Source organism: Symsagittifera roscoffensis, chromosome 4, assembly GCF_963678635.1.
Source record: "Symsagittifera roscoffensis chromosome 4, txSymRosc1.1, whole genome shotgun sequence".
NCBI classification, from domain to species: domain Eukaryota; kingdom Metazoa; phylum Xenacoelomorpha; order Acoela; family Convolutidae; genus Symsagittifera; species Symsagittifera roscoffensis.
The window spans coordinates 4,482,740-4,506,753 of NC_087065.1; the positions used below are offsets into that span (position 1 = coordinate 4,482,740).

Here is a 24,014-nt window from a genome sequence, read left to right on the forward strand (position 1 = left end):
AAAAAAATTGAAAAAAATCTGCACTCGATTCTTGTTTCAATCAATTGAAGCAAAATAATTGATCGTGGTTTTTTTTTCAATTTACAACTCAAACTTCATCACTTGTTTTTTTCAACACTTCGACACAAATTGGCTGTCTCCAAAAATTATATATTATCTAGATTTTATCCACCAAAAATGGGAATCAATTTTCCTGGTATAATAGCTGTAATAAAAACCATAATAATAATTGAAACAATCATATTAATAAACATAATAATTGTAATGATAATTGTTGTTACTGCGATTGGCAGAGGATCTATGAAAGACTATCCAGCCTGTCTAAGCATAATCCGTTTCCGTTTTTATTTCCCAACATTCCCTTAGTTGACGAAAATGGCCAATTATGTAAGATCCTGTAAAATTCTTGCAAGATTCCGGCAGAAAACTGCATTCTCCTGCAAGAATCTTACAAGAGACCCCAGTCAAAACTAATCACTCTTGCATGAATCTGGATCCAGATTGACTTGATTCGTTTATCGAAAACCCTTTTTTTCGCAATTCAAAGTCGTTATGCTTTTGCGTCAAGAGCGTTCACGTGGTAGAAATATTGCAACCGAAATGAGGTCAAGTGAGAGCACGTCCTCGCTCATTATCATGGCAGGGGATCAATCATACAATCTGACGATCATAAAATGAGCGCCTTACCATGTCTGCTAAGTTCTTCATGAGGTTGGAAGAGTTAAATGACTAAGAGAATTAAAACGCTAGCAAACATTACTAAAACGCTCAAACTGAACGCTAGCGGACATGACATACATCACAACTTTAGTTGTCCAATGAAGCCAACTATTTAAAATTGACGACAAACCAAAAACTTCGCAGAAGTTGCAAATAGCTCAACTTAGTACCAGAAAGGGTGCACACTCCGTTCTATGCAGTTTCTGTTGGTTCTTCGCGCTAACTGAAATTTGATCTCTTGATCCAGGCGCGGAAATTGGCAATTTTCGGAACAAACACTGCTCCTTCGGAAGAGTTACACTCAGAGCTGGAAAAAGGAGGCTACCCAGCGCTTTCATTTTATTAGTGATTTAATTCTCAACACTAAGTGCCTCAGTCTTGATTTAATTGGTTCGAGAGTTCGGAAAATTAATACTATCGACTTAAGATTGGTCTTAGGAGCTGCGTCCGACATTTTTAAAATCCCCTTTCGCGTTAAGATCTTGGATCCGCGTCTATTTCTGAAAATGTACCACAAAGCTAACTCCATAAAGTTCGATTTTTTAAAACAGAAACCACGTTTATCTAGTTCAATTCTATTAAAAATAGCTTCGAGTCGATGCTCATCTGAAAAAAAAAATAATTACAATTGGAGATTGAATTTATCACAAATATAGACTTTGATTCAAATTGGTTTATTAGGATATGATTTGGATGAGTGATACGAAATAGAAACAAAGTAACAACCATTTTTCCGCTCGTCAAAACAAACTCTCTTTGCTAACCATAAAATAAGTTCATTTAGTGGTTATTTAGTTAAAAAGCTCTCATTTATTTATCTTAAAGAAAAAAATTTAATCTGATTAGATCTTTTCAAGAATACTTTAGGGCTTGGTGCCACTTGATTGACAACTAATATTTGACTTTGACATCCAGATTTGTGTTTTAACAAGCGGTCGGTCGTTTTCCTAGTTTATACTGAGTCCTAGAGTGAGAGGGGCTATCTATATTCTATTCTAGCCAGAGAATGTTCTGCTAAAGGTCTTCTGAAGGTCCTTTTCATTAACTAAATCATCGCCCCCTAGAACTGTCTGTTTTGTACTTGGAAGGTAGAGGGGGGGGGGGGGGGGTCAGTCGTCTATTCTGTGGCTGTACCGGCCATTGGCGGTAGCCGGTTCCCAGAAGTGGGTCTGTGAGCCATTTGTTCCTCCATTTCATTCATCTGACCTCGCAACCTGCCGATCTCTTCTCGCTAAAATAAAACAAACAAACATAACAACAAAGATAGCCGGTTGCTCTGCAAGTAGCACGGAGTTTTCCTACGTATCTTCAAATTAGCGCCGTTTCATTTTTTTCTACTTTTTTTCTAATTTTATTGCACAATATTTTAGTTTTTATGGAAAACTTTTTTTTAATGATTATGCGCTAAATCATTTACAAAAAAACAGTAAGATTTTTTAGCCTAAAAGTCTTTAAAAAAGTAAATTTCCATATTACGAGCGATACTCGATTGCGTTACTCGCTCGAAATTAGTTTAAATCTCAAAATTTCAAATCAGTTTTTCTCGACAATGGGACAGTTTTTTAAAAGTTTTTAGTGTCGTTCCAATCAAGACTGAAAGAGCTGTAATATGATTTATTAATTGACCCACACCGTTGATAAAATGCAGTACCTGATTTTGCAAAACAAAAAACTAAAACATACCAGAACTCTCAATGGTCAGAACAAAAATATCTACTTCTAGCCAGAGAAGATTCTGCAAAAGTTCTTCTAAAGGTCCTTTTCAATAACTAAATCCCCGCCCCTAGATCTGTCTGTTTTGTACTTTGAACTTATTCACAAAAAATGGACACTACTAAAGCATAAAAACCTCAAAATAATTTTTGCATTTGAGCATTCATATCATTTAAAAACAGAAAAAAAACATATACATATTTTATCCAATCGTTTGAAAGTGTTTATAAAAGCTAATATGTTGGAACTCGCTCTATTGATCCCCATATGGTACCAAGTCAAAAAGTCTTAGAACAGCGCTTTAAACTGAAGTTGCATACAAAACTGGCTGATTTTACACACCATAAACAACAGAAAAAACAATGCAGAAACTTATCGAAAAAACTTTATCAACAAATCCTCGATCAAAGTCAGAAGAACAACAAGCTGATGACAATAAAGTTACATCAGGTCAAAACAAGGACGCATTGAAGACAATACATAATGAAATAACAAAATCCGTTAAAAACATATTTTAAAACTGAAGGGCTCTCGCATATCGAAAATGGCTTCGCAAGAAAACAGCTTTTCCAGAAAGTGACGGCGTACTATTGCTCAACTCTGCTGTGCATCGAGCACACAATTAAATAGCTATTTGTTGAGACTATAGAAAGACATCAAAACCAAACTCCCAAACTAAAACGCTAGTGCACATATCGCCGCTCTAGTTGTCCTACGAAGCTTATCATTTTAAATTTTTTTCGAACTTTTTTCAACTTTCTTATTTCAAAGATAAATTTCATAACTCAAAATTTCTTATAAAAATTACAATTTTTGAACAATTTTTACTTCGTTAATTGACACTTAAAACGAACTGAATGACTATTCTTATTTGCAGCAACAAACAAAAATAATAATATGTTGTATGTGTACAAATGTGTACCTATAATGTATAATGACTAACGCAATGGTTGAGCACAAACATATGTTTTGGGCGATATAAAAACCACCGCCTTAAAAATGAGGAGAATTGTTATAGCACCGTCAGCTAATTAATGCCACACCAAAAGGGGCTATTCTCATGGGCACCGGACAGAAACGGCGAAAAACTCATGAGCGAAGAAAATGAGGAGAATTGTTATAGCGCCGTAAGATAATTAATGCCACACCAAAAGGGGATATTCTCATGGGCGCAGGACAGAAAGGGCGAAAAACTCATGAGCGAAGAAAATGAGGAGAATTGTTATAGCGCCGTCAGCTAATTATTGCCACACCAAAAGGGGCTATTCTCATGCGCGCAGGACAGAAACGGCGAAAAACTCATGAGCGAAGAACCGAAAACAATAACAGTCGAAAATCAAATATTATTATGAATCAATTGCCGTTCAACTAAAAGGAATTAAATGAAGCAACATTTCGGTTCTTTTATAACAAAACCCATGAAATATAAATTTGTTTCAATTCGCCGGCGATCAATGACAATTTGAAAATAGCCAAGACTTGTTAAAACTTAACAATTATTCATTCCGAAGGAGCTGTCTTTGTGCCAATATTTGTGACCATGTTTGGGGTTGAAAAGTGTGTTACCTGCATCTCTATAATGCGTTGCCCTTGCTCGTCCGTCAAAGTAGCCCCAGTGAGCATGGCCGAACTGGACCTCTTCATTCCGGCGTCACGTGCCACATCTGGCAGATTGGACCCCCCGGCCGCCGCATTCTTCTTGTTGGCTATTCCCAGCTGCGCTTCGTAGTCGTGTATCTTGGACCGACTCATCTTCAGTTCTCGGCGCAAGTCGTTGATCTCTTTGATCAAGGTCACGTTCTCCTAAAACACCAACAACAATCTAATAATAGTAAACATAGCCAACAGACAGTTGGAAAAGAGCCAATGAACGCAAGTAAACAAAAAAAACTGTCTTGCTTTTGGGAAAAATCACAAATTTCGTTAAAAAAAAACAGATGGCCTTACAGCTTTTTGAATTTCTAGAACAATTTATGATAGGTGCTTTTCGATAAAAATAACCCATTTGAGAAAGTTAGATTAATTAGTAAGTTACTTATTTCGCTGGGATATCTGTTAATTGAAATCCACTTTTATAATTAGAGTCGATCACGTACTAAATTTGAGACTTTTCCTGGAAAAAAAAATTATCACGACGTATATGTAAAAATTATCACGACTACTTTCATCGACTCTTAATAAAAATTAGACTTTATTCCGAATCATTGAGGCTTCTTTCTGTTTGTTCGCAATAATTAAGGTTAGTGGCGCGGTGGCGAAGTGGTCATATCTCCGCCTCTCATTCGAAAGGACGGGTGTTTGAGACTCACCCAGATCCGTGCTCTTTGCTTGAGGGTAAGGCAACATTACCCAGCCCAGAAATATATTCAAAAAAGTATGTAATTGTTGAAAAGGGGCGCAAAAGCGGTTCTCCGAGAAGCAGCTTAACAGCTCGTATGTTGGTCCTTAATCTTGTGGATAAATCGTCTTAGAAATTTTCTAGGAACCGTTTTTGCTTATTGAATGATTCCTGACGTTAAATCTTCCAGATCTCCCAATGTGAACAAACAAACAGCAAAATCTCACGAAATGTGCTTGATGTTCTACAGATTTTCTTTTGGAACTCTTTCTTCAAACTAATAGCAATCGAAGCTTAATTTTTAAATTCAACTGAATAACTGTCGGAGATTCATATTGCACTAGAATAGTTTTTGACGTATCTGTAAAATGACAGAAAATTGCAGTTAGACTTGCCTCACCATAAAAGAAAAGCCAGTTTTGTAATATCAGTAGATATAACACCTGACAATTTTTAAACTTTAGACAACTGACACACTGTAGTTACGAAAATTATCATAATCCAAATACTAATGAGGTGAACGTCCTTGAACTATTCGACTAGCCTGCATGATGCGGACGTTGTCTGCTCGGTGGATCTCGGTATCCTTGGACAGTTTCTTCCTCAAAGACGCCACCGACCTCTCCAAGTGTTCCCTCTGTCGACTGTACTCTTTCTGGATGTCGTTCCCGTCTCCCCCGGAACCACCCTCGGACCCCTCCCCTGCGCCTCCCGATGCTCCACCCGAGTGGGACACTGTCTGGTCGGCGTACTTGACATAGAGTGCCTTGATGGAGTCCTTGAGTCTCTTGGGTTCCTGGATGAGTCCAACTGTGTTGTGCAAATCCGCCTGGAACTGCTTGATTCTCTCATCCTTCTCACGTACCTAACACAAAAATTTCCAAAAATCATCATAAATTACAGATGATGATAAAGTACAAAATTGAATGAAAAAAAAAAATAAATTGAATTTTAGTTTGTGGATTCGACCCACTCGCCATCCAAAGAGTCCCTCTCGGTACTTTTTCACGACATTCACTTTCATTTTTTATAACGCTTTTAGCGCGCTAAGATATACTTAATTTAGGGGAGAGCAAGCGTCGCAAAACGATGGTTAAAACCTTCCAAAAAGTGTTCGTTTTGGTCAAAATTTTTCAAAAAGTCAAAACTTTCCAGAAAAACTTTCAAACTTTTTTTGGTCAAAAGTTTCATAAAAGTGTTTTGTGTATAACAAACCCTGGTGCGCTGGTCTCTCATCTCGTGGTCTGTGGCCTTCAGTTTCTGCCTCAACTGTCGCTTGTCCAGGTCCAACTGCTCATTGCTCTTGCTGATCCTCTCAAGCTCGCTCTCCATCTGCTGAATCTGCTCATTCTTCTCCTTGATCTGGGTCTCTCTGGGTTCAATGACCTTCTTCAACTCACTGATCTTGTAGTCCAACACAAACTTGAACTTCTCCAACTCCTGGTTCTTCTTCTTCAAGTCGTAGATTCTCTTTTCCTAATCACAACGTACATTTGGAGAACTGGCAAGGTGTCCGAAGTATCTCCTTTATTCTCTCGGTCATGAGTTCACTGAATCGAGGCCCACTATAAACCCTACTCAATGCTCAAGGGCGTGGTGAGGATATTTGCCATACCAGAAAATAACTATAAAAATTATCCTAACGAGAGACCAAACAGCGGTTCTTCGTAAAAAAGCTGAACAATTAGTTTTTTGGTCACTTGACTCGCTTTAAAACGGTCACAAAAGCCATTGCTTAATCATTATAAATTTTGTTTAGTTTCTGCAAATTGGAAATGATGCACTTAGATTACATGCTAAAATATTTGAAAGGTATATGCTAGTGTGAACAAAATACCATAAAAATGATGAAAGCCATAGTAACCATAAAAGGTAATGTACCTTATCTTGTATGGTCTCATCCCTCTCCTTGATTTCTTTCTTCAGTCCACTAATGTCCTTGTCTAGAGACTTAATGAGTCCATTCAACTTCTGGATGTCACTGTTTAGTTTCGTCTTATCCAAATTCAGATCGTCAATAATCTTCGCCTGGCTAGCATGCTAAACACATTAGGTCAGAAATTGAGAAAACATTCAATTTAAAAACGGGTATATTTTAATTTTAATTTCTAAACCAAAACATTGACCCACTGACGTAAGCCAATGGAGCAAAAATTCGTTGCTCTTCAATTATAATTTCTTCTCGTATCAATTTTCTGTTTTTTATCATAACAGTTGTGAAAACTGTCTGAGATTCATGCATATTGATTTATCTGTTGTATCAATTTCAAAGCCCCAAAAATACATTTCAAAAATCGTACCTTGAGAACCTTATGACAAAATAGACATTTTTGTGATACCAATACTGTAAAATTAATAGCAGAGGTTTATTGGTCTGTTGTTGTGAGAGACAAAGAAACCTTTTTGCGCATAATGCCCGAGTCGTTTTTGAGTTTGAGGTTCGTTTCCTGCTCGTCTCTGAGTCGCTTCTCGTACTTGTTCTTCGTGTCCAGCATCTCCCTGTCCCCGTCCTCCTCTATCTGCTTCCTGGTCTCCTCACTCTCCCGCTGAGCCTCCTTCGCCTCCATCTGGGCCTACACACAACACAAACACACATTAACTACTCATACAACACCATCAGAGAATATTGTTTTTTTTTGTTTTTTTTAATTAGCCCCCCGCCCAGCTCCCACCATTCAACCACCATGGGGCCTTTTTCCGTGGGGTGGAGGGAGGTTTGGGGGAGATGTAATCCAATTCGCCGCAGCCGGTCCCACCTTGAGGAGGCGGATGATACTGGGACCCTCTAACCGTGACCGAAGCGGAAATATTGTCGCAGTAACAATCACATAACGATATGGTCGCAGTTAGTAAAAATTATTCCACTGTAACCAGGGGCGGATCTAGGATTTTCTCGAGAGGGGGGGCTAATTTTCTCTGTCCCAAAACAGTATAAAGACTCTATTTTGACCGAAAACTTTGCGCCACAAAAAATTAGTACATATTGGCGCCGAAGACTCATTTAGAAAAATTTTAGGGTTCAACGCTCTGCTGATCGAAAGGGTCATCCCATTGTACTATTTCGAGATATCCATTTTTGGTTGACGAACCCTGAAATTTTCTAAAGGCGCCTATATTTTGAAGGGGAAAAAGCGCGCGCCAAAAAACGCGATTATTTTGGTCAAAATTTTCAAAAAAGTGCCTAAAAACGCCTTTTCTGACCCGTTTTCAAAATTTTCCCAGCGGCGCGGAAAATCTGGCCGAAACAGGGTCTTTTAAGTTGCTTTGGGAGAGCTCGGAAAATCAATTCGGTGACCTAAAAAAAGTAAAAACCAAAATTTTTTGAAAAAAAAAAACCTATTATAATAAATATCTTTATTTAGAAAACTGACAAAATTGAGTTCATAATAATTATCTTGATTTAAAAAACAAAAAAGCTTACTTCAATATTTATGCCCATTTTTAGAATAAGGCAGTATAATATTCATATCAAAACCAGTCGACGAAACTGAGGATTTTTGATGGGATGAGTTTTGACAATCTTTTATTTTTGAGAGCACTTAAACGATGATTCTTCTTATGACAGAATGTCCATTGTGCATAAAATAACATCAATCGATCGAAAATTTTCACGGTCCAATAAATCTTGAGTCCTTTCACGCTGACAGGATGTCTAAATGGTAAAATTTTTCCAGCCAATCAAAATCCTTTTAAATGTAATTGAAGTTCTGATCCAATCCTAGTCGCTTTACCTGTGCTAGTTGGGCTTCCTTCTCCTCCAGTCTCTTGGCGTAGTGTTCTGTCTGTTGGTGGAGGGCCAGAGAGTGACTCTCTTCCTGCTCCTGCAGCTGTCTCTCGTAGTCCTCCTGCATCTTCTGACTCTTCGCCTGTAGCTCCTGGTACTTTTCGTACTCCAACATCAACTTCTGGTTATTCGTGTTCTCTACATATCAATACAAAACACGCAATTACAGATATGAATTATTCTCTGAAAAGTGAATATTTCAGGTATATTCTCCTGAATATCACAATGAATTATTATCTGAAAAATGCTCCTGAATAACATAGTGAATATACCTAAAAATGGGGCTAAATTTTTTGGATAGGTTCATTTCACCAGCTTCTGATTATTTTGTGTTTTCGTTTATAATAAAAAACAACCCACATGATTATATAGTAAAATGACTTGGAAAGAAAACGTCAATGACTATAAGGAAGAAACCGTCAGCTAAAATTATTAATTTACAGGGTGAAAAAACGTAGAATGAAAATTAGGACAATAAGGAGTCGAAATATGCGGTTTTCCTCATATTATGTGTGGTGAGTGTGTTCTCTTGTGTGTATGTGTGTAAATCTATGGAAGTATGTTTGTGTATGTGTGTGTGGGGGGGGGGCGGTCGGCAGGGAGTGTTGATGTAAGTACCTATGTCCTGCATCTCCTTCTGGTGTTTTTCCATCATCTCCACCTGGTTCTCTTCATTCTTCCCCACTATCTGGTCCTTCTCTGTCTTGTACACCTGTGCCTTGGTCTTCTGGGCCTCAACCTCCTGCATGAAGCGGTCTGTGAGCTCTTTGATCTTGTCATTGTAGCTCATCTCTTTGATCCTCATTTGGTACTCGTTCTCCATCTTCAGCTCATCCACCCGAGTGTGCAGCTCACTCATCACAGCATTCTGCACAGAAAAAAAAACAATCACCGCATTTTGCACAGAAAAAACAATCACCGCATTCTGCACAGAAAATAACGATTACAGTAATATGTTAATTAACACCCATCATGAAGATCAACGCGTGTTCTCCTAAACCATTTGGGCTCTTTAACTTCCCTAGCTGTGGTTTTGACCAAAATAAACCTCATACATGGTAATTAAGGTCTTCATCTACAACCATGTCAAATCAAGGTCTCACACATTAAAGCTTATTTTGTTAGTTGTGAGAGAGGGCATAGTAAAAGGCGCACAATCCGACGCGTAAAGTAGCCAAAACTCAGCAGAATATTACAATCAGAGCAAAAGGTCGTCATGTTGATTCATCATAGATGATGCATAAATATTGGGTTCACAGCTCACAATTCGGTTTTTACATACTTGTGTGAATTATATAGTACCAAAATCAGCATCATCAGTCATAAGTCCCTCGTTCAGGGACAATATTCAACTCATAATCGACCAGGCAAATTTCTAGTGATTTATTTATATTAAACACAGAGGCGAAGCTGATCTTTACGTCACTTGCAATGCAAAAATTGAATGAATAAATTTAAAAGCAGATTAAAAGACAAATCAAAAACTGAAAAAAAAACACTAAAAATTTGTTTTTCGCCCAAAAAAGTAGAATTTTTTTAAAATTGCAAAAAGCCGAAAAGATCCTGGAAAACAATTACATCCACCATAAGAAACATAACAAAAAGCTCTCGGAATGCTAGAGAAGCCGCATCTCCAAAAAATCTTTCTGCGGGAACTAAGTCGACAAAATATCTGTTTGCGTCACCAAGTGACGCGAAGATCTGTTTTTAAGCAGGGTTCTAAATTTGTTGCAAGGCAAAAGTAAGCGAGAGCATAAACGCATATAAACTAAAGACCAAGTTGAAAATGATTGGACCAAAATCTCAATATACAACAGGTCGGTAGCCTAGAACCTATTCAAAGCGTTCAGGCTGGTCCGCCGCGGTTTCGAGCCCCCCATACTCCGACCTTTTTACAAGTAACCAAAAAAGGCTGGTGCCCAATTTGACCGTTTTTAACAGTTTTTTCGCTCTACTTCGGTTCAACAACGTTTAGGGCTGACCGTCAAAAAGTGCTATTTGTCTCAAGGAGAATCACCGGTTGTTTTGGCTAGCTTGCACCAAATTATCATAGAAAATTTGTACCAAAAAAGTTAATGTTATGCATGCGATTTATAGCACTTTTTGTTTTACTTAGTCATTACGGCAAAAAGTGTTTGTATTATCGAAAGTACGAATTGATGTTATGGTCCGAAAAATTTATATAACCATATTATTGAAAGTTATTGTCCAAAAATACGAATTGAATGTTATTTTCTGACCTTTCGTCATGTAACCATAAAAAACTGGTGGCCCATTTGACCGTTTTTAAAAAAAAATTCGCTCTAACTCGGTTTAGCCATGTTTAGGGCTAACCGTCAAAAAGAGCTATTTGTCTCAAGGAGAATCACCTGTTGTTTTGGCTAGCTTGCACCAAATTATCATAGAAAACTTAAGTCGAAAAATTTAATGTCATGCACGCCATTTATAGCACTATTTGGTTTTTTTAGCAATTACGACAAAAACTGCGTGTATTACCGAAAAAACGAATTGAAGGTTATTGTCCGAAATATTTTAACTTGATTAAAGGACACATGCGTGTAACTCACCTCCGGTGCTTCGATTTTGAACAACTAATATAAAATCGCATATATTGAAAAAATCCTGCAAACAATTGAGCTGCAACCTTTTTGACCTAAAACCGTTCGTAATTTCAAAATTTGTAAGGTTTTTTATTCAGTTTTTTAATTCAAAATTTGAAAAAACAACATTTTAAGTTTTTTTCATCAAAATTCTTTTGCAAATTATTGAAAAAAAAACGTCACATTTCGGAAAATAAATACAATCGAGTATTCACATTTAGACTCGAAGATTTGCAATTCCTGAGAGTACCCTTACTACAGCGTTCGAAATTTTAAACTTTGAAAAACTTCAAACTTAAGTTTTATAAAAAAATTTCTTTTGAAAAATATGTCATATCTCGAAAACTACCAAGATTTGAGCAGTCACATTTGGAGGCAAGATTCGAAAATTCTGAGAATGCCCCAAAAGACTCCAACTACAGAGTACGAAAATTCCAATTAAAAAAAAATAAAAAATAGGCTTTCTGAAACTTTTTTGAAAAAATCACAAAAAACGTAATATCTGGAGAACTACAAAAATATGAGCATTCATATTTTGGGGGGGGGGGGGATTTGCAGCACCCAACAGACCCCAACTAATTTCAAGTTGGGGTGGGGAATTTCAAGTTTTTGTAAATTATTTGGTAATTTGAGTTTCTGGAAATTTTTGAAAAACTGACAAAAATCGTCGTATCTGGTACACTAAGAATTTGGGCATTCAAAATTGGAGATCAAATTGGCGACCCCTGGGAGAACCCTGACAGCATCCCAATATTGGACAGCTTTTTAAACACGGTGAAATAAACTCTGAATTCAAACTAGAAAACGGAAAAAAATCTTAACCATTGCAAAATACGATACAGCTTAAACGTGAACAAATTCTTTCGTTAAACATGCAAAAATAATACGCTGGAAAATCTTAAACGTGGCGAGATAGTGAAGCTCGTATTTAAATATATAAAAGACTGAGCGGACAAAATGATAATTTGGCTTCAATCTCAGTTAAAATATATTAAAAATGTACCTTCTCTTCGAGGTCTGACTTTGTGACCAGAATCTCCTCCGAGAACGGCACCTCTTTATCTCTTTTCATACTGCGACCCTCTTTGTCTGTGATCTTCCACACCATTACTGTCGCATCTGCCGCACACGTGAACAGGAACTGGTCGTCGAAACTGATCTTCATTCGAGTAATGGCTCCACTATGTGCTTGATACTCTTGCCACTCCCCTGGCACTGTGAGGGGGAACTTGATACATCTGAGCATGCCAGTATTGTTGCCAGTGAACATCATTCGGCCCCCGTGTGACAACACAATTTGAGTCTGTTCCGACTGAGACATGTCAACCTCCCGGATGATCTAAAAACATGATGATCTAGCCACACGTCTGGTTCTAACCTCGGAAAACAATGATTGATCAAGTTCACAAAATTGAAAAGTAGGTCATAACTGAAAAAAAAAATCCGTTTTTTCTTAGTGTCTCGCATTTTTGTGCATTGAACTTTATGGAACTGGTCATCATAAAATATTCAACATTTTCACATTAGAAAAGGATAAGTTTTAATGATTTCAGAAAAAAAACATTACATATTGTTATTGGATAAAAGTTCTGGTAATTTTAAGGCACCAAAAGGTAAGCCAGAAAAGCAAGAGAGATAAGTGCGAGAAGGAGGGTCGGGGTGGGGACTTACCTGCGAGTCGGCGATCTCTTTGATGGTCTTGTCATTTCCAACTGCATACATACTCTTGCTCTCAGGCGAGGAAGTGACACCTATAACACAGAATAATTGGGGATCTCTTCAACTATACCACCGCCCCCCCCCCCTTTTGAGAACATAAAAAAATATTCACCCTAATCATCAAACACCCCTTTTTGTGAAAGTAGTAAATAAGAAAAATATCACCTTTTCCCTTACCATTTTAAACAGGATTTGGAAGCAGTAGCGGATTTAGGGGGAGGGGGGGACGGACGCTCCCCCTTAGGGATTCGACCCCCTACCGACCCAAAGGGTCCCCCCTTTGAACTATTTTGAGATATCCATTTTTGGCTGACGGACCCCTAAATTTTTCTAAGGGCGCCTTTGGCGCCAATAAATACTAATTTTGAGGGGGGAGCGCGCGCCGAAAAAACGCACTTTTTTGGTCAAAAACTTTTGAAAAGTGCCTAAAAACGCCTTTTTTTCAAAAATTTGCCTGCAGCGCAGAAAATTTGGTCAAGTTATGGTCTTTATAGTGGTTTGGGAGAGCTCAGAAAATCAATTTGGTCGACCTAAAAAAAAGGTCGACAAAATTTTCGAAAGTTTTTCGAAAATCCGCCCCCCTCGAGAAAATCCTAGATCCACCCCTGATTGGGAGGACAATTTCTAAAGAGCTCAGCGCATAGTTAGTGAAAATTATGATTTGCTATGTTGAGAACTGACTGGAAAATGCGCATGTCTTCATGATGATCTCGTTGAGTCTCTTCTGAGAGAGGATCTCCCACTCGTAGACTGCCCCCTCCTGCCCGCAGGACACCAACCGGCTGTCATCCCCACTCCAAACTACCTGCTTCACCTAACACAACAACCAATCACAAATCACTCAAGAAGAAAAAAGACTAAACAATAGACAGACGAATTTAAAGCAGAAAGCGTTAGTGAACCATAAAGTAGCACCTAACTGGAAATGGTAGTTTTGAAAGTAATCATGGTTTCAATTCTAGCTGAGACTCTCGACCTTCAAAAAATGAAAATCTAGAAAGAAAGAGCAAAGAACGCAGCTCCTAAAAAACTCAAAAATGCCAGTAAAAAATATAAACGCGATTGGCTAATAATTTAATTTGACTTGCTAAAGGCTGGGACGTATTTGCATAAGTTTAGGCCAATGCAACGTATAAGAGAGGAACAGCTGAAAAGACTCATCTTTTAAATATGAGCAAGTGTAGTAATTACCTTTCCGTTGTGACCTTTGAGGTTGTAGAGGTTCTCGAAGGTCACAGAGGAGTAGATCTGGATCACAGTGTTCTGCACAGCTGCAAACATACTGCCCCCGTTGCTGAACGCACACTGAAACACAATTAAATATAACCAAATAACAACAAGAATGGCCGGTTGCTGTGTAAAAATCACAGTGATCCGATCACATGCATTAAAAAAACTTAAAAATTTTTTTTTCTAAAAATTACTGTCGTTTTTTGAGAAATAATTATGCAAAATGGTACAAAGTTAGTAAATTAGTAGGCTTGAACCTCTCCAACCGTGACTGAAATGGGATTCGAAAGCACAACCCTAGTGTTGAGAGACGAGCGCGTTACCCCCGGCCACGGCCGCTCGATGAGTGATTGCATGTGTGTACGCGCGAGTGCTTGTGTAAGCCTTTGTGTGTGTGTGTGTGTATGTGTTTGTACATAGTCGGATGTAGTGTTGTGGCCTTGACTGGGACAGCGCATCGTTTATTTTCCTCTCAAGCTGTTATCTAGATTGGGGGAGGATAAGGGGGTTAGTTCAGTGTACTTCTTTGCAGCCCGTGATGATGATCTCTTTGAATGTGCGGATGTGGTGTATGAGGATGTTCATGAACATCTAGTTAGGGGGGAGGGGGAGAGGGAGCTGGGAGGGGAGGGTGTTAGTGTAGTGTACCTCTTTGCAGCCCCTGATGATGATCTCTTTGAATGTGCGGATGTGGTGTATGAGGATGTTCATGAACATCTAGTTAGGGGAGAGGGGGAGAGGGAGGGAGCTGGGAGGGGAGGGTGTTAGTGTAGTGTACCTCTTTGCAGCCCCTGATGGTGATCTCTTTGAATGTGCGGATGTCGTCTATGAGGATGTTCATGAGGCGCAGTTTGTCACTGAAGCCCACGAGCATGTACAGTCCTGAGGGGTGCAGAGCTACACTGTGCGCCTCCTCCGCGAACTCCTTCCACAACTCCAACTGGCTAAAATTCACACATTTATACATAACACCAATGACTATATCATCATAATCAGGGACCAATTCCGAGTGGGGATTCGATGCCCTCAAAAGGCTCCCCCGTTCGCAATAGTTTACTGAGCCGAGTTTCTGCTGAGAAATTGTGCTTATTTCGAGGTCAACAGTACTTTCCACAAAATTATGAAAATTTGCCCATTCTTCTTCAAGCAAAATGTAGATCCCTTTGAATGTAATCATCAGTAAAAAAATATTTTAAAGACCACTATCAGTTTCTCACCCGGTTCGAAAAGCTTTTTTCAACTTATAACTCTAAAACATTAGCCAGAGGTGTCAGGTCATTACAGCCAAAATCTCTAGTTTTTACATTGTGATGTGCAGACCCGATTAGCTCCAAGAAATCGCATTGATTTTGTGCAAGCAAGTGTTCATTATAATGCTGACACATTAATTAAAAATACTAACAGCAAAAAAATGGTATTCGAACATAAATATGAGAGAGGAAAGATGCGCTAGTGTGGATTGAACTAATATTTGTCGGTCATTGAATAAGTCGATTGTGACACGAAGGATTCCCCGCAGTCTGTTGCAAAGAAAAGTGATTTTTTTGTCTTCAGGAAGATAAAAAAAATCAGTCGAAAAAAATTCGGAATTCTGAATATTGTATTCAAAGAAAAGGACTGTGAACAAAAACGGGTTGACCTTGCAGAGATTGACATCCCTGACTTATCATTATACCATGAGTCAGGGCTGCAAACGTACTGATCATGAATAAGAGGCCATTGATCAGGGCATGAAACAGCGACAAATATTTCAAATGAAGTGCAGCCCTGAATCATGGATAATTCAGTGAGACGATGGCTATTCCAAAAATCAGCGCTTCTGATTCTACTATAGTTAAGCGCTAACTGCGAAAGTCATTGCAGTTTCAGAGATGATTCAGCACTAATTCAGAGCAGAGTTTTTCACCGCTGATTCAGAGATATTTCAGAGCTAATTCCGAATTTTATCTATGTTTTTGTCTTGATTATGGATAAGTGCCATGGCCACCGATCAGGGTCTGAAACAGCGATAATTATCTCTGCGATATGTCAACCCGGGAAGAAAATGTTACGGTACTGACTTGGTCTCGTAGTTCCAGATGCGCACACTCTTGTCCATGGAGCACGTGACCACGTATGGCTTCCTAACACAGATGTCTGCCCCCGTGATCTGCCCAAAATGGAAGGTCTGAGCCAGAGTGTCAAATTTCGCCACTTCTCCTGCCTAAAAAGACTGATATTATTTTAAAAAAAAAGAATTAAAAAAATCAAGTTTGTCTGATTTCAATTTGGAACAACTTTGCGTGCGGGACAAAAACTCGTGTTACGCCTTCAACATCATAGATAAAGTCTTCAAAACATTAAAAGAGCAGTATTAATAGACTTGAAACTCATTTAGGATGTAGCGTAGCTAAATCTAGAAAACGTAGATTCCAGGTTCGACCTACAATCAACAATTTTCTTTCAAAAATTGGTTTGAACAAAAAACCAACAAAATCTATATACTTCTCCTTTTCTTCGAAAGACGAATGGAAAAGCAAAAATTTTGTGTGTAGATCCGAAAAAAAGTGTTTGAAAATCTTTAAGACGCTTTTCTGTCATATTTAGGCTAATTTTACTATTTGGAAACAATGAAAAAAACTAATTACGGCTCATCACAAAACAACCATTTTGATTTTTGGTTCTTTTGTGTGAAAAAACGAAATTGGACTACGTTACACACCAAAAAACTTACTTTTTTGCATGCAATCTTTTTTTAAAAACATTTGTTTGAACCTTAAAACAATTTTTGCGACGACTAAAATTTTTAAAAATTGTAAAAAAAAAATTGCTGATTTCCTGGATTCATTGAAAGGGTACCCAGCAAGCTCCTGGATGGTCCCTGGCAAGAAATCAAGACTTCCCTGGACTCTTTAAGTTCATGGCAGGAGGTCCAAGGTTTTTCGTGGCTATGTAACCCGGGTTATGTATTTCTTTCATTTTAACAGAGCCTGATCTTATTTCAGCCATTTACAACTCCGGCAACCGGTCAATGTATTCTTGAATTTTTTTTAACTCAACAAACTGTTTAACATTGTTTATTTATCGTTGTAAACAGTTGCGATTTGTATGTATAGAGAGTGTAATGACTGAGTGTTGTTTTTACAAGCAATCAAAACTCAAAAAAATTGCAACCATATTTAATTTTTTCCCTTAAGTCCTGTAAACTTGAAAAGGAAAGAAAAGTTGAAATTTAATTAAGGATCAGCGATTAGGAAGCTTGCTACAGATTGTAATAATAATGAAATGCCTTTAGCTCTCAAAATCAAATCAAATCGACTCCAAAATTTTTACCAGCGGTCACTTACCATAGTTACAGGATTTAAAAAAAAGACCAACAAACTTACTGAAATATTGCGTGCATCATTTTCTTCTCAAAAAGTCAAATTGATAGACAAAATTAGATGCTGTCGAAGAACAAGAGTATAGACATGGGTTTGATGTGAAACTTACCCGGGTGAAGTCTGCGCCAGAGAGTGAAATATGGAACAGCTGGTTAGTCACTGTACTCGCAATGAGAGTGTCCTCGGCTGGACTCAACACCAGTGCCCCCACCTCGTGACTCACACCCCCTGAACCCTGACCAGCACCCCCAACAGCACTGCCTCCTCCCCCTCCACCACCCCCCTGTCCAGACATAGACTCACTGTTAGAGTCCATCGGAATCTAAAGAGAAACAAACAACAAGAATACTTCTAAGTGCCGCAGTTGTAAATCAAGCTGAATACAAAAGCGCGCCCATTATGTTGTTACGTAACTCTTATCCAACCATACGTCATAACTGCTCCTCAATGTCAATTCATAACTAAAATTTCAGTTTATTAGATAAGAATGCCAATTACAAAAATTAAATCAGGTCGTTTGGGCTATATAGTAGAAATATGGGTTTCGACCAAACAAATGGGCATGTGTTGCAATATGTGGCTCCTCAAATTTTTTATACCTACTGAGAATCGATACCTCAACCTATCGTATTCAAGTGTAATTTCACGATACTAACTGAGCTCTAATCTTCTATACGTCACATGGTTCGCCCAACCTCATTCATTTATTAGTCATTATTTTTTAACAATGTAGTATTTTGTGCTTGTTAATTGTTTATGGGAAATATTCAGGTTCCGACCCCCCCCCCCCCCCCCCCACCACGGTTGAGTATAAAAGAAACTAAAAATTATTTTTATGGCTTAATTAGTCCGCATGCCAATTTTTGTAACAATCGAACAATATAGACGAAAAAATTGCAGGTCGAGGGAAAAGGAAAAAGCCACTTACCCGGATCTCCTTGGCGCGTTTGTAGAACCCAGTGTCTTCTATCTTTTCGTACAGAATAGCGCATCCCCCTTCAACTGCGGCCGCGAACCCCTTCGAGTACGCAACTACCCCCCTGATGTTCCCCCTGCCCATGTCCAGAACAGGCAGTCCATCCACATTACTGCCGGCGTCAGTGTCACTCCTATACACGAAAACACACACAAAAGTTAGCCGTCGAGTTGGTACAAGAACTCAAAGAAAAAACGTCAAGCCACTGAGTCCGCATGAGAAGACCCCCCCCCCCTTGGTATTATTCTATGACATCCAGCTTAGGCCGAAAAACTCTTCGGCACCAATATAATACTAATTTTAAGGGGGAGCGCGCGCCAAACAACGCAATTTTTTGTCAACATTTTCCAAAAAGTGCGCAAAAACGGCATTTTTGACCTGTTTTTTCAAAATTTTGGTTGCGACGCAAAATTTTTGGTGAAAATAGGGCTTTATAGCGTTCCGGGAGCATTCGGAAATTCAATTTAGTCGACCTAAAAAAAGGTCGACAAAATTTTCGCACGTTATTTGAAAATTCGACCCCCCCTCGAGAAAATCCTAGATAAGCCTCTTTCTGAACATGACAAGCAAGAATTTTAAGAAAAATTTGCAAAGGTATTTAATTCTTTCCTCTAAGGTCCTGAAAATAAATAATTAAACAAGACCATATTTTTCTCGGTTTAGTTGATGCTATCTTAATCAAAATAAAACAAACATCATTCTCACATCTGCTACTTGAAAATATCAGCAGCCAAAGAGTTAGTTTTTAAAAGTTTATTTCCATCGATTGTACTTTGTGAGCAATGAGTAAGTCATAATATCGCTTCAGGAATCTTTAATTTTCATCCAGATCCAAATTTTTTAGAAAAAAAAAGAACTTTAAGGCAAATTCCGACCAATTTTTATGGTCATTTTCGAGCGTAAGACGGAATTTGAGGAGGCAAACAATCCATCAAAAGGTCGGAATGGTCGTGCATTGCGGAAAGGCTCGGACTTCCTCGCAGATTTTTTCGCCCCAAAATTTCGGCAATCAATCCGCTCAAAAAAAAGGTCATTGAAATAGTTTTTTTTTCAATTTTTCATTGAAATTGTTTTTTTTTTCAAATTGTTTTTTTTTCAATTTGTCACTTCAATTTTTCCGCCAGTAGAGGATTTAGGGGGAACGCATTTTCCCATCAGCAATTTGACGCCTTGAAAAAACGCTTCAAAAAGCGTCTTTGGCTCCAGTATTTACCAATTTTGAGGGTAGAGCGCGCGCCAAAAAATGCAACCAAGTTTGGTCAATTCATACCAAAAAACACCTGAGTGCAGAACTAATAACTTTGATGAGCTGAATGTACTGAGTGTTGTTACCTGGAAGTGTACTCTGCGTGTGTTGCCATCTCCGAATGTACGCTGTAGTCTACCTATAACACAACACAAAAATCATTACCAACTCAGAGGGCGATTCACTCATCCGAAGGAACGAATGCCCGAACATTTTCAACCAATCAGCGTCATTCTGTCCAAAACTGATTGATTTCATTCAAATTCTTGAGTTTGATTAACTCTGAAAAGTTGAATTCAGTAGCGTGCCAAGGGAGAAAGGGAGGGGGCATTTGGTCCATCTGCATCTGGCATAAGGGATTCCTCATAACACAATCGTTGGTTTGGTACAATTGTCGCAAAATGGTATTTTTTCCTCCTTTTCTGTCGTTCATTTTTCGTGCATGTTAAGTTTTTCTAACAAATCTAAAACACTTTTGTAGATATTTGACAACACATTCAATATCTTCTGAGGTTCAAGAACTGTAAACAACAACTTACTAAATAACAACTGTAAGAAGAAATGTCTTTTTAAATTACTTATTACAATTGGTTTAACGAATGAGTGGTGGGGGACAAGTGGAGTGCATTTGGTGACTCGACGGGGGGGGGTTATGGATACCTTGAGTTCTCCGTTGTCGAACACAAGCAGTCTGCCCTGGTCAGTTCCCACTATCAGTCTGTCCTCTGCGGCCCAACAGTGTGCAGTGTAGTTAGCTGGCTCTATCTTCTGGAACCCACTCTGTTTGAATGCACCTTCAGTGTATCTCAACTGTTTGATAGTCTGATCTCCCACCGCCACTACCAGAGTGTTGTCGTGTGGGTTGAACGAAACCTAACACAAGATACAAGTGTGACAAAAAAAATTAACGATTGCTGTCCACATTACGTCATTATTTCTACCAGACAGCTATCATCGCGAAAAAAACTTCAAAAAGTTTGACTTATTCAAAATTTGAGCTGTTTTCAACGTAAGAAAAGTATGGCCGGTTTCTGTGCAAGTAGCAGAGAGTGTTCCGACATAGTCTTTAAAAAACTGCGAAAAAAAGGTTCTTTTTTTTCAAATTGATGTAGTTTTTTTTCTGCGTGGTGGTAAAAGGATCTAACTTAAAACTGTAATTTAGGCATTTTCGAAAGTTTATGCCTGAGCTATGATTTAGGCAAAAAATGATAAGAAAATCAAAACAATTTTTTGCAATTTTGCAGAAATTTTTTTGAATATTTTGGTTCCCAAAATGGCGCTAAAAACACCAAAAACTATTTTTTTTTGCTTAGAACCATGTTTTCAGGGCGGAATTAAATTTAACAAAAATAAGCTGTTGTAAGCCTGCTCTCTCGTTTTATTCGCTCGAAATTAAAACAAAAAATAAAAATTTCAAACCAATTTTTCTGAATTTTTTTTAAAAATCGTCCCTGTTGAGGAATAGTTTTGTACACTAATTTGCGCCACAAAATAGTGTGCAACCCCGAATACAAAACTTTTCCCCATTGTTCTGATGGTAGGAACAAAAAACTTGTTGCAATGTAATTAGTACAGAATTCTCGGACATCAATTTTTAACATAAAATTTGAAAAACGAGAAACTAATCGAAAGTCGTCAAAGTATGCTGGATAGAATAATTGCATATGAATTTGCAATTTCAATTTTAGGCGACTCAGTCAAATGAATGAGACAATTTGGCGAAAGACTATTCAGGCAGTTTTAAAACGTGCACAAAAAAATTTTCGCAAAACATCAAAGCTTCACTTAGACGACTTATAATTAATTCCTTTCAAATGCACATTAAACAAATTAAATTAATAGAAACAAAAGTACCTAAGCATAAGGAAATTTTATGCAAATCATTATGTTTCCAATTGTAGAATAGTGGCTAAATAAAAACTGATCTCAACAAAAAACTCCAGAATACTTGAACGTTAACCAGTTTACACGAAAGCAGACCCGAAATTGAAAATGTTACAGGCGGTCAAAAAGGTTATCAGTTAAGGGGTTGACCACCCCTACCACTTACTGGCCACACACTTACGCTGATATTCTTATCAAGCCTTAGGCGAGGGAGGGTGCAACCGCCTATCATGTAATTTGGGTAGTTGTTTGAAACTAATTTGAAACTTCAACTTCTTTAAAAGATAAACTTATTGCGACTAAAATTGCGTCCAATCAAAAATCATTACCTAGTTTAAAGCCTACTTTTTCCAGTTATTTGGTCCATTTACACAATTAACATTGATTAATCTTCATCAGTAAATAGCTCAAGCAATTGGTTAATTAGTATCTGAACCCTTCTCATTCATTCGTCTTAAGCAAAAACTGACGTATGAAATAGAATTCATATTATCTGAACGCGAAAAAAAAACATATTTGTCTTGATAGTTATAGCTGCAAAAACTCAATAAACTACAATCGAGACCATATACAGAAGTATTTAAAACTTTGTACCCTTAATGTGGATATATCCTACAACTTTATGCATAGCAAGTTTGATTTGATCTTTGCAACTTGTTATTTGATGTTTCAAATTTCTTTGTTAGAGTGTTGAAAGCCTTCTGACTCTAGTCAAATTAGAAACGCTGTGATTTTTCCTTTTATCTAGTCTCTTCAATCTAAATTAGTCGAAATGGCTTTTGTCCGAATTGTCTGAGTGTTCTTAGCTGAATTGTCTGTATTTGAAATCGGTTGAATTTTCTGTGGCTAAATTGTCTCAGCGCCTCATGAGAAAAGTCTTCAAACATGTTAAAACTTTGTCGGAACGATCAAAGAGAGTGAAAGAACAAAAGAAGAAAAAAGGGAGCGTCCTTGCTGCGGAATTGGCTTACAAATCACACAAGACACAGTTTGGCCTCGTAATGAACGAAGAAAAAGTCAAGAAAAACGCAAAAAAAAACCACAAATTATTCAACTGGAGGTAAATATATGTTTGCTCATTGCGAAATTAATTGACTAACATCTAAACACGAAAATACGTTGAACAATTTTTGAAAGACGCAGTAAAAGAGATTTTGCGTTGATCGGAATTTTACGAAAATATGGAATCAACTAAAACTAGTTGCAATACTACAAAAAAAATGCTTGAGAGGCAGCCGAAAACCAAAACTAAATTTTTCTAGAAAAGTCTCAAAAACACATCAACCAAAAACTCGAAACGTTAGTTCCGAGTGAGTTTGATTGAAGGGACTCTTGTCAAAGAAAAAAACAATTACCATAGTTAAATTAGTATTCACGCAAAACTTACACAGAGGCGAAGCTGCATTCTCAAACACAAGCCACAAAATGCGAATTGGCTGCAAAAAGTGAAACAAAAAAGCAAAAACCAGCTTTGAAAAACTAAACTTTTGCATGTGCGAGCATCGTAGAAACCCAACCTAGAGATTGAGAGCCACCCGTTTTCAACAAAACTAGTCACCAATAAGGCGGATAAACACATGTTGATAAATTGCCTATGCTATGCAGCAAAAATGCCAAAAAATGCCACCACTTGTAAGCACTTATAATTGCAAGTTGGATTGAAAAAAGGGACTTGTGTCATAACACAAAGCTCGCAAGCTCGAACGATAATTAAACTGTGACAAGAATTGGGCGGAGGAATGTTGCGCCGAAAAAAAATTGTGCACAACAAATATTTCCCCTCCAAAGACGTTTCATATGGCAACTAAAACAAAATAATATATGCAGAATTATTGTTTCCAGCAAAAAAGAATCAAGGAAAGCCGATTGGAATACAATCATCAGTTTTTATTTCGACGCCAGATGTCTTCGAAGAATGAATAACAATCATTTTCCAGTATCTAGCAGTAAATTACCTGATGTATTGCATTGGCGGGGTTCTGACTTGCGGTAATTTTGGCCATGATTTTCGACTTCTCCCAGTTCCAGTAGATGAGTTGCCAGTCGGGTCTTCCAGCTTGGGCCAGCAGGTACTTTGAATCCGGACTAAAAGCGACAGACACGAACTCAGTAGACTGGAGTTCCGAGTGAGAGAGGAGTTTTTTCTTCCTCAGACTGTGAAGATCGAAGATGGTGATGGTCGCTTTGGACCCCTTCTCGGCAACTGCACAGAACTTTCCGTTAGGACTCAGAGCCATAGCAGTGATTCCCTCGCTCTTCTCTGAAGTACAGGCAATAAATCTTTGGATCTTCTGGTCTATGTTATACAGCACTATGTTCGACCCAGAAGGGTAAACGATGTTCGTTTCATCTATGAAGGCCACATTTCCGGCTACGTCTCCTTTCAGCCCAAAAATATGCTTGCATTGGGCTATTGCAATCGACATTTTCTATATCTGAAAA

At 38.1% G+C, this 24,014-nt stretch overlaps 1 protein-coding gene across 1 annotated transcript; it reads right to left on the bottom strand.

Annotated features, from left to right (window-relative positions):
* Positions 1-1,342: 1,342 nt before the first annotated feature.
* Positions 1,343-24,014, bottom strand: LOC134843708 (cilia- and flagella-associated protein 57-like). Its single transcript, XM_063859947.1, has 19 exons — positions 23,528-24,014; positions 20,349-20,561; positions 19,775-19,827; positions 18,395-18,575; positions 17,576-17,788; positions 16,165-16,307; positions 14,883-15,048; positions 14,066-14,179; positions 13,556-13,688; positions 12,827-12,906; positions 12,159-12,494; positions 9,174-9,423; positions 8,503-8,693; positions 7,171-7,344; positions 6,653-6,811; positions 5,987-6,247; positions 5,316-5,636; positions 4,000-4,236; positions 1,343-1,951 (listed from the first exon to the last, which is right to left on the bottom strand). Exons 1-19 carry the CDS (start codon positions 23,996-23,998, stop codon positions 1,838-1,840), a joined length of 3,810 nt encoding a protein of 1,269 aa, XP_063716017.1. The 5' UTR covers positions 23,999-24,014; the 3' UTR covers positions 1,343-1,837.